The 11,983-nt window shown below is 43.5% G+C and overlaps 1 protein-coding gene across 3 annotated transcripts in view; it reads right to left on the reverse strand.

Annotated features, from left to right (window-relative positions):
* PPP1R13B (protein phosphatase 1 regulatory subunit 13B) overlaps positions 1–6,978 on the reverse strand; it is a 112,454-nt gene extending 105,476 nt beyond the window's left edge. For all 3 annotated transcript variants that reach the window (XM_024217190.3, XM_024217189.3, XM_024217188.3), the window contains exon 1: positions 6,705–6,978. In XM_024217190.3, coding sequence (XP_024072958.2) covers positions 6,705–6,713 — 9 coding nt within the window. In that variant the 5' untranslated portion in view covers positions 6,714–6,978. The remainder of the gene's footprint in view (positions 1–6,704) is intronic.
* Between the last annotated feature and the right edge of the window lie 5,005 nt (positions 6,979–11,983).

Raw genomic sequence — 11,983 nt, forward strand, 5'->3', positions numbered from 1 at the left:
TTACATAAGATACAGTGAACGCTAATCAATCTTCAAAGATACACAATCCAGTTGGTTTTGAGCCCCATGCTAGTTAACACACTAATTAGTCTGCAGAACAACATACTAAACAGCCTGTGAAATAAAAAACAAGCACTGGTAACCACAGAGAAGGAGGTGTTTTTAAATGCCTTCATAAGACACAAATAAAGATCAAGCTTCACTTGTTTCCCTGTTATTAGGGCCAGTGACTTGTCATTTTTAAATACAATATAAAAATTAACTACTTCTCTCAGATAACTTTCAGTCAACTAGGATAAACACTATCTGAATACTAATTGGTACCTGAAGGAGTTAGAAACATTATGCTTTCATATTTTACTACTTTAAGACTAAAGATTTGAAGCATCCACAAACTAATTGTTATCCTCTTGGGTATGTGAACAATGGTTGCCACCAAGTGGATCCTGGTGCTCTATGATATAAACAAATCAACATATGGATTGGACCACTCAAGATGCAAGTGGTCATGAAGCACAGTATTATTGGTTAAATTCATATGCATCATAACCACAAGTCAGAGATGCCAATTTCCCATGCTACCCACCACACATCTTTGCCAGATCCTGAGTCAACCCATCATCACTGCCACTCTTCCAAAGACTTCAAGTGTAGTCCCAGGTTACCAAAACAATGTTTTCCCCCTGCCTGCAGTCAACCCCTTAAAGATTTTGGTTACATTTCTCCCTTATTCTTGAAGGATTAAAATTTAGCTGCTTGCAACCAGTTTATTCATGTGTTCAAAGATACAAGGATGAGCCTTTATATATTGGTCTTCATCTTCTCAACAGTATTACAAATCTAGGTGCTTCACGTATTATAAAATTGATTAATTTCTTTTATTCAATAAGAAACCTAAAAACCTCATTTAATTTTAATTAACATTAAGATTAAAATTCAAATTATGCCCACTAACTCTATCCCTACAAAATTCTGGCAATATCCCAGGATGTAACTGAAATCTGCAAAACCTAGTCTTCATGTACTGACACCATTGCTTTATTTACCCAGCTCAAAAAGAAAATGATTGAGCCAAGTAACATCAACAACAAGTTAATTTTCTATAGCCTGTTTCCTAACATAGTGCTTCTGAAGTAAATCATTTCAGAACCTCAAGTGTGGCTGGACAGGATTACACTGAGGTCTATTTATGGTAAATTGTGTGTTTAAAGGTCTCCCCATAAATTTTCTGCATACTTTTTTACAAAAAGTATGCAGAAAATTTAAGATTTCATTAAAAATGAAGGCTTCATTTGTAAATGTAATCTTCAGAATGCAAACTGATGAAATGTTATCTTAAAGTAGACAACATTAGGGACAGGAATCAGTAGACCAATAGGGACACAGATGGACAGACACCTCTCTCCTAGTTCAAAGTTACCATCCCCTCACACAGCAGTCTGTTGCCCAACTGAATGGCACAACAAAGTTAAAGTAATAAGCTCTTAAGAGGTGGAAATAAAAGTAAGAGCTAGTTTAAAGAACACTATGTCCACACACACACAAGTCTCAAAGCCTGGGTCAACTGACTCACCCTCATTGCTGGCTTTCAAGCTATGTCTCAGAGGCCAGGCTGGGAACAGAGAGCCAGGACCCTGGGGGGGGGGGGGGCCAGTAGGAAGCCTGTGGAGAAGCCCAAGCTAGGAGCCTGGGTGGCAGCCTGGCTTGGAGCAGAGACCTGGTGTCGGGCTTTCTTGTCAATTTCACAGCTCCAGTGTAGCCATGAAGTTGACAAGACAGCCAATAGCTGATGTAAGTAACGCAGTGCCCTCTCTGCACCAACACAAGCCCTATGTCTGTTGTGGAGGTGGAGTTATAATATTAGTGTAGTAGGGCACTTACATTGGTAGGAGCAAGGCTGTAGTGTGTACATTGACATAGTTAGGTTGACATAAGCTGCTTTATGTCAATCTAACTATAGTGTAGGCCAGGTCTTGGACTTGCTGACTCAGGTCTTTTTTGCAGTGTAAACATACCCATAGTGAAACCAAGAGGATAGGGAAGAGCAACAAGAATAGGCATAAGTCAGGATGAATGCAGTACTGCCAACTCCAAGCATTCAAACTGAAACTGAATTTAAGAATGTCAAGTTGACATATGTACCTCTAGACTGATTAGAATACAGAAGAGTTGACCTCTCTGAATAAAAGGAAGCCTAAATCAAGTGTATATTTATTCTTATTTAAGTTAGGGTCAAGCCATGCCCACATTAGACTTTTTGGAAAATACAAGTTTAAAAAAATTAAATGTATGTCATAAAGGTGCAGACTATAATGTAAGCATCTCAGTATTCATCTGAAAACCAACTTTATACAAAATCCTGCAGGTACTTAATATAGGAGGCAGCTCTTTTGGGAAATTTTGTTTAAACAGTTCAGTTATATTAAAAAAAAAAAAAAAAAAACCACCACACACACACACCCACCCACCCATTAGGGTCCCAGATTATTACTGACAAACTTCATATTATGAACAGATTATATATACTTAGCCACCACGCATTTTCCAAAAGGTATATAATTTCAAGTACTACCATACTAAGTTGCAAAACACAAAGGAACAAAAGAACAAACACTAAATAACTGATTTTTGTGAGGGCTAAAGTAAAATAAAACAAAAAATTAAAAAGGCACCTTAACTTTAGATCCAAAAAGTTAAGGTTTCATCCTAGCCACCATACGATTCTATCCAGACAGATCTGAATCCTTCCAGACCACAAAACTACAGATACTGGCTGTCAGCAGGCCAACCTATCCAAGACAAAAGTCAACACCTAGGCCAAAAAGAAAAGTTCCACAGAACAAACTAGGAGTTACTTGAGAAGATGGGGGAAATCTAATGTTCATCTCAATGTACCCCGCGCATCACAACTTCTTATACAATATCTTTCTTCCCTGTCATTCTACTGAAGATGCACAGACCACAAGTATTCATTCCCAAGCCATAGGGTTGAAATAACATCCCTGCATAGGATGTGGAGGTGAAAACTGACCAAGAATTACCTAGAAATCAAATGGTATATTGGAGGAATATTTTAGGTCTGTAGCAGCACTCTACTGTAGCATCTTCTCTCCAACTGCATCTCTTCTTGTGTAGGAAAGAAAGTGCTCCTCCTCCTCCTTCACCTTGTAGACACTGGTGAGTGGAAAAGGCAAAGGGCTGGTAGTAATCTGCAAGGTCATGTCACTTTGAAGCTATCATCCAAGGAGATGTACTCTAATCGCATATCCCCTTTAAGATGTCTTCCCCAGTTAACTCCCTCCCCCAACCCCACCAACCTTCAGTTCTATGTCACCACCAGTCATAAAACAACTCCCACCCCAGAGAGTGGGCAAACCTGAGTTTCTATGTAATAATGATAGGCTAAGAATTACACAGTTGCTGTTGGAGCAGAAGGGGCAATGGAAAAGAAAGGTAGCCTCCTCAAAACTGGTTATTGTCAATGCAATTGCATCTACAAGAATACGCACAGCACTTTTGGAAGTCAGCATTCATGATGGCTATTTAAACCTGTAAAGAGCCACATTACCCTTTCATCATCTAAGTTATCAGACTGGTTTTGTACATTTTGCCTTACCTCTAAGATCAAATTAGACAAATAAAAAGATGTTTTTACTTTTTTGGTGAAAGTAGGTCAGTGATCTCAACTGTTTAATCAGGACATACACATGTCCATTTTTTACAAAGTACTTTGGGATGGGGACTACAGTCTGTGCAGAATCACAGAATTTTTGCATTTATCACACATTTCTAGTGTGATAAATGCACATTCAAAAGTTTACCATTTTTGCTCCTGAATAATATTTCCCAGCTGAGCAAAACTGACAGACTGCATGGCATTCTGTCCATTTCCTGTTAGTAAGGTGGATTAAAATTTTATTTGAATTATACTAAGGTTTATTTTTTAAAAGAAAAAAATCATTTAAAATCTGAACTTGATACAAAATATGTCAAGGCCTAAAATTATAATCTCTCAAAAGATAAATAAAAAATATGCTGAATCAAGGAGCCCATCAAAAACTTTGAGTTAAAGACAGCAGAGGAAAATACCTCGTGTGAGGTCAAGCTTTATAAATATGGCACAACTGACCATACACTGTATTAAGGGATTGCTTTATTTAATAAAATAAATTTTATATGTGGTTGTGTTTAGTTAAGTTCCAGTTACCATCCTAATGCAGCTTGACACATCACAAGCAAAAAATTATCTAGTAAATAAGCAATACAGCATTCACCATTTTCTAAAATGTACAATTAATTAATAAGAACCTGGAAATATTAAGCTACATAATTGCATAAGTAAATATATACAGTTATAGCAGACCCTCCTATGGAGCAAAAAGATATTCCAAATCCAGTGTAAAGGCTCTATTTAGTTGTAAAAATCAACTTCTTGTAACCGTTACATCAACCATTGGGAATGCACCTTTCTTTAGGAAATAACTGAAATATGATAGAAAAGTTGATTATAACAGATTTATAATCAAGGATTTTTACTTGGTAATTTAAATTTAAAATCACCTTCATTTAAACCAATCCACTCTGCACCATTACTACAGGGAAATTCAACCACGCAGGACCACAGGCAGCACCAACTGAACAGTTACTCTTGTATTCCACCAAGATGTGGCAGAGTAAGGAAGAAGAGTTTAGAAGAAGGGGAGAGAAAAGGTGTACAAATGGCAAGAAGATCCTTATTGGTAAAACCTCTTTCTGGAGATATTATCCTCCATCTTTCCTTTGTGGGGGGGGGGGGGGAGAGAAGAAGGGAAGCATGGAGGGAAGGTAGAAAGGAATTATGCTTCCCCATCAAGTTGAGACATTTAGGAATTAAGGATGAAATCCAGTTTCAACCAATTAGCTGTCAAGTTTACTGTTCAATTCCTTGATATCTGATCAAGGAGTCAACAGAACAGTCCGATACAGATTAAATTATTATTTTTCTAAACTTCTCAATTTAGCTTGTTAAAACAAATACTGGATAAGCAGATGTTAACCACACAGGGTAGTTCTGTTAATATGTAAAGTGTATCTTCTTGCAAACATGTTTTTGTTCACTAATTATTCAAAAGCTATTTCATGAAGGAGAAAACTTTCATTAATTTGAGGTCTAGGAGCTACCTAATACAATAAATTAGGGCACTAACCTTCCACTCTTGAAAAATCTGGGCTCAAAACTTATTTTGGGTCACAAGTGAAAGTAAGTCTGGTCCCATTCCAGTCCCCCAGATCATCTGCTCACAAAACTAGATCACTATACAGACAGAATTTGGTATTTGCGACATTTTTCTAGGAGGTCCAGAAGTAGACTATCCAGGATGTGCTAGATCAGGATTGAGGTGCACTCTCAAAAAGGTATCCAAGTATACATATGTGCCTACATTATGACAGATTTAATTAAGTATTTATTAATTTCATTACTACAGGATTCACTCAATTCTTCAGAAAGGAAAACAAATCTAATATTTCAGAATTTGGATTTAGCAACTTCTAGTTTTCAAAACAGATATAGCTGTTGTAAGGTAATTTGTTGTATTAAAAAAGACATCAATACTAAAATTAATTTTCAGAAACATAATTAGAGTTCTCAAGACTACCACAAGCAACTGCAATATTTAAAACTAGCCTGGAGTGAATACAAAACATGGAGACTAATCAAATGGCCTAAAAAGATTATAAAAGAATGCAAACACTGCACTTCTGAAGTTGACATTTTCTCTGTCACTCAAGTCTCAAGAGTTAGCCACAAACCTAATACCGGCATCAAGCACAACTCTCTCCTGACCACTGCACCAAACCCACATGCAATCTCCACTCTTAAATTGTGAGAGGCAAATTAATTTGTGTATTTAACTTTTAAAAATAAAACAATATATCTCCGCACTGAAGCTGTGAGGAGCAGAGAAAGGAGAGAGACAGGAGAGATATCCTGCCATCCTGAGATGGAGAGGCTGGAGATATAGCTGCTCCATGCATTCTTCCTACCAGAAAGGCGCATGAAGCCGCTTGAGAAAGGACCAAAGCTGTACGTCCTAACCGAGAGATCTCTTATCAACCCTTCTTCACACGTGGCTGATGAAAATGTGTTTTAAGAAAAACAAACAAGGCTTCACGAAGAAAAACCCAGCCCACGCTGTAACCGAGGAGCCACAGGGCTCGAACCTGCTCCCCACGGATCAGCAGCAAATTACTGTACCACCGAAGCACCAGTGGTCTCCAGAGCAGGGAGACCTGCCAAGCAGTGCGGAGCGCGAAGTCCACAGGGTCCTCACCCCGTCACGCCCAGGGCTGGCTGTCAGACGCGCAGCCCCTCTGCCCAGCAGGACGAACGAATGGGGCAGACGATGCTGCCGCCTCTCTCGGAGAGAACCACCCCAGCCAGGCAGCGATCGGGGTTGACATGAGGCCCCAGACCCGCCCGGGGACACGGGGCATTCCAGCACCCAGCGGGGGTGTAATGGCTGGGCCCCCCTCCCCCACCTGGAAGTGGCCTACACACGAGAGACCGAAGAGGGGGGCTGTGGTGCCGAGCGCCCTTCCCAGCCCCACCGGCCCGCTGCCATGCCCGGCCAAGGAAAGCAGCACGGACTCGGCTACAGGGTAGGAGCGCAGCCGCCCTCAGCGGGAGATCAGGGCGCCCCGGACGAAGCGGGTCTCGCACTTACCGGCATCATCTCTGGAGCGGTCCCTGAGCCGCCGTCGCTCCCAGCCTCCTTAGCTGCAGCGCGGGCTGCTTTCCTCACCGGCCGGGGGAAGCGGAGACCGTGGCGGCAGCGACGCCAGGCGCCTCTCGCTTCCCCACAGGCCTCGCTCCCCGGTGGCTGCTGCCCACAGCGGGGAGAAGGCGGCGGCGGCCGGGCTCCACAGCCCCTCACCTCAGCGCTTCCTGCTCCGCGTCCTCTGCCGTTCCGCCAGGCCAGGGGTTAACGACAGCGCCGCCTCCCCATTGGCCGGGGCGGGACGCCTCGATCGAGGGGGGTGGGGGGGAAAGGCGCATGCGCACACAGGCGCTGGGCCCTTAGCCCACGTGATGCCAGCAGCGCGCGCGCGCGCTCTCGCTGTGCTAGCGTTGTTATTATCCGCCCCCTAGCGGGGCCCCGTCCCCGTGCACCTAGGTTCCCTCCCCATCCCTGCCCTTTATTGTCAGGTGTCCTGGCCCTTCCCCCTTCCTGTCTTCTGCGCCTGCCTTGTGCTCCCAGCCCCTCTCCCGTCCTCCGCTGCCGGCCTGCGTCCGCTCTCCCCCCATCGACCGGCCTGTCCTAATTCCCCATCCCCAGGGCCCGGCCCGGCCCGGCCCGCCACCACCTTTCCTCACGCTTCTCTACAGGGCCTGCTCTGCCTCATTTTCTGCTGATGCCGCACCCCTGGCCTGCTGCAGGGGCAAACTGGGCCCGTCCCCGCCCTGTTCCCATAGCAGCGGACCTGGCCTGCGACTTCCATCTCCCGGGCAAACGTAGGCTGTCCCCGTCTCCCCCCCGCTGCTTGCCGTGTTCTGTGTTACTGTTGCTTCCCATCACTGCACTGGTGCGCGAACAGGCGCTCTGTGCTCCAGGAGGGCTGTAGGAGAAAGGCCACTTTAAAGGGCCATTTGCCGCAGCGGAGCTGACAGTCTTCCCACAGACGTCACCCGCTGCTGGAATGTGGGGAATGCGGATTTGCAGAGGCAAAGTCCTCAGAGCGTCCCCCTCCCCGCCTCCTCCTGCCCTACACTGAAAGCAGACTGCAGCGACAACTGCAGGAAGGAGCCGGAGGGCCCTCACTGAAGGTGTAACCCTGCTGATCGGCGCTCTCCGGAGGTGCAGGAGTGCGGCATGCAACGTGAAGCCTGAAGGACAAAAGCATCCTAAAGCAATACATCTGAAGTGTAAAATAACACAGAGGATGTTTAACTGTTACAGGAAAAAGACGAGATAAAATAATGCATTAATATCGCTTTATTTCTAGCATCCTGGGCATCCTACAAGATCATAAAAACTACACTGCCGTTGAAACAGCTAGCTGCTGCCCGCCATACAATAGTGCATAACAATAAGGGAAGAAAAATTTAGCCAAGGACACCGGTGTAATGATTCTATAGTGCTTATTGTTCACAAATAGCTTCAAAGGCTTCTTTGGAAATGACTTCATGTGGCTGTTAAAAATTGTTTTGTTTTGCAGAACTGTAAAAATAAAGTTAATTTAACAGCTTGGAAGATGTTAATCTGTTATGAGTCAAAGCAGCAAAATAAGCCTATTCCATTACATATATACAACTATCATATGGTTATGTAAGTCTTATCAACATTTCTCTTAGTCTAGAAAAAGATTAATTAGTCCTACTGTTAGATCTACTATATGGATAAAAAATCCTCTTTTGTTTGAACTGCTGATTTCTCTGTTCTTCATTTCTTTCAGCATATACCATGTACATTGTTTGTCAAGAAACTGTATACTTAAATATATGGGAGGTAATTTTTAACATATCAAATAGAGTAGGCTGTTAAAAGGTAAGTTAAAGATTTTTAGCTGAGAGAGCCAGCTGGAGATTTGATGACTCTTATGAACCCTTGAAGCCCACAGTCCAACCAAATAATATTTTGTTTTGGTTCTGCAGGTAGAAGAGAGTGGGCTGCAAATCCTAGACTGAAGGTCATGTGGTAACTTCAGCTGCTTATTTAATATTCCATAAATTTATTCTGATCTTTTAGCAGTGCGCATAGCCTTAAAAAGATAGTTAATAAATATAAAAAATTGCATTGCGTATCCATGTGTCTCAATGCATCAGTTCTCAGCTCTGTTTTGAATGTTGTAATATGGCAGAGTTGCCACTTTTGAATAAAATTGTCCTGCTGGACAAACCTGTTAGCATCATAACACAATGTTTTGTCAACCTAAGATTATTTTGCAAGTACTATGCAATGTGCTACTAGCTGGCAGTAAGATGTGAGACAGTGGCATCCTTGTAAACTAATTCCACCTCCCACACAGGTGTAGGAATAGGAAAGACTAGCTACTGGGACATAAGAAAAAGACAAGTTCAGATTCACTCAGAATTGCTTTATTAACCTGGAGCTAGGCAGACCTAGAATAAAATAGGCTATAAATTACCATAATTATTGATATACCTTAAAATAAGCAGTTATTTAACTATATTCTTCCTCAAATATATTCTAAATATTTTTAACAAACAGGTAAAAAACATGAAAATGGCAGTGAATGGAGTTCCCCTACCTCTCCTAGTGTTTATATTGCAAAATCCTGAATCTAATTGTGGCTAAAGGACCATTTTGGAAACTCTTTGCCCATCTTTATTTTTCCAAATATATGCCCTTCTTGTTATTCAAGGTGCAGTTTGGTCAATGGTTCTCAAACTGTGGTCTTTGGATCACTTATTGGTGGTTGTGCAGATAGCTGACTGGTGATGATTCCTTCTCCTTGTTTTAGATAATAACATTAAAAGAAGTTAAAAATACAATAAATAATTTTAAAATATTATTTTGCCATGTAAACAATTGCTATATGTGCTGCTGCAGAAATGCTACATGAATGGTAATCAGCGAGTAGGTGGTCCTGAGGTTAGGGTACTCACCTTATAGATGAAAAACCCATGTTCAAGTCCCTTCTCCTATCAAACAGAGGGGGAATTAAACTGGGGTCTCCCATGCCCCTTGTGAGTACCCTAACCACTGGGCTAAAAATTATAAAGAAGACTTCTGCTGACATTGCCTTCTTTCTACTCCCTCCCCCAGGACCCTTTTGTGTGGAGTTAGGCATGCACTGCTGCGTTTCTTGCAAGAAAAGAGTTAGGTGCTTGACTCCAGGAGAGGTTCCCAGCTGTGGATCCCAAGCAGAGATAGGTGCCTCCCTCCAGCTCAGACTTAGGTGCCTAATTCCCTGAGAAGGGTAGGATTTAGGACACACCCCTCTCCATCACATCTACAATTAGCTAACTTAGGCAGCTCAGACTTTAGTGGATCCCATTCTCAGGCACCAGTATGTCTCCAACTCCATGCATTGTATAGAGAGCCTACGCACCTAACCTAGGGTTTGTGGATTCCACTGGTTGGCTAGGGGTGCTATCCATGAAGCAACTTAGATGTCTAAACTCCAGATATAGGTGCCTAACTCCCTGTATGCAGCACCACTGTGATCCACAAAATTCCTATTCGGCTGCTGCTTAACTTTCAAGGTGCCTAATCTCACTTGTTGCCTTTCTTCAGTAAGAGTTCCTGAGGTGCTTAGACCCTGAGGCATGCATGTTCCTGCGTCTTTCTAGGCACCTGGGTGCCTATCCCCTGCCAAATCCCAGAACTAGTCACAAACGGGGAAATAGGCATTTATCCGCCTAAGTTACATGCAGGGCCTGATTTGGTAGGTGGCTTCTGAGCTTGCCTACCAGGTCAGGTCCCATTCAAAATCTGTCTGGGTGACACGGTGGTCTTAAAAGTTCTTGCCTAGTGGTTAGTGCACATACTGGGGATGTGAGTGACCCAGGTTCAATTTCCATCTCTCTATGAGAGGAGGAAGAAGGATATAAATAGGAGTCTCCCACACCTTTCAAAAGGGTGCTGTAACCACTGAGCTATGGGTAGTTAGAGGGCTCCCTCAGTCTCTCCTCTAAAAGCTGTTTCACTGTGGATAAATATGTAAATAGTCATGGGGCCAGAGAAAGAGCAAGTGCGAGAATTACTCTGTAGTTCAGTGGTTGGGGCTCCTCCATGGGAGGTGGGAGACCCTTCAGCCAGTCCCCCTACTCCAATTGTTCTTTCATTATTTAGCCCCAGTGAACAGCTTCAGCAGAAGAAATTGAGGAAGCCCCACATCAGAATATCTGAGAGCTTAGTGATTAGAGAGCTCTCCTGAGAGACAGGAGACACTATTCAAATTACTCCTGGGGAATTCTGTGCCAAAAAATTAAAAATTCTGTGTGCAATATTTTAATATTATGCATATTTTATTTGACAAAATACAATATAATCATACTTCTGCTGTCAGACCCAGGCAGCTGGGTGTCCTGCTGACAGCCCCATGTGTCTGGGACTCTGCAGTCAGTCCATGCCAGGGGTGGGTAGGGGTGCTGGGAGGAAATCATAACTTTGCCATGGGGAAAAATAAAATTCTGCAGGGAACATTTATTCTGTGTAAATTTTGTATTGTGCAGTGGTGCAGAATTCCAGCAGGAGTATCAATTTTTTTCTCCCCCTCTGACAGAGGGGGGAATTGAACTGGAGTTTCCCACCTCCCATATGAGTTCTCTAACTACTGTGCTAAAAGTTATAAGGTGGGCATTGGCACCATCTCCAGCTGTTTTGTGTGTAGCAAGAGAGATGCCAAACTCACGTTCACATGTGGCATAGGGCATTTAAGCCCCCCTGTCTTCAGGCGGCTGGTTCCTGTTCATGGATCACTAGCAGAAATAGGTACCTGTCTCTGAGAGTGTGGTGAGGTTTAGCACACATGCCTATTGTTGGCATCTCCCATTGGCTAGTTTAGGCAGCTCCCTGCCTAGCATGTTGGCTTGTGTGGATCACATGCTTAGGCTCTTCTCTCTCCCCAGTCATTGTATAGGAAGCCTATGTGCCATACTCTGCTTTGTGAGTCACAACATTGCTCCTGTGAGTTTCTAGGCCCCCTAAAAACAGGGCCGGCTCCAGGCACCAGCTGAGCAAGCAGATGCTTGGGGCGGCCAAGGGGAAGGGGCAGCACGTCGGGCTGTTCGGCGGCAATTCGGCGGCAGTTCCCTCTCGGAGGGAAGCACCTGCTGCCGAATTCCCGCCGAAGAAGAAAGCGGCGCAGTGGAGCTGCCGCTGGAGTGCCGGCGATTGCGGATGCGATCGCAGATTTTTTTTTTTTTCCCCGCCACTTGGGGCGGCAAAAACCCTGGAGCCGGTCCTGCCTAAAAATTAGGTGCTGTGATGTGCAGTGGTGCAGTGTCTAAAGCCCTTAGAGGTTCAGGTCCTACGTA

Source organism: Terrapene carolina, unplaced genomic scaffold (assembly GCF_002925995.2).
Source record: "Terrapene carolina triunguis isolate 2854851 unplaced genomic scaffold, T_m_triunguis-2.0 Scaffold189, whole genome shotgun sequence".
NCBI classification, from domain to species: domain Eukaryota; kingdom Metazoa; phylum Chordata; order Testudines; family Emydidae; genus Terrapene; species Terrapene triunguis.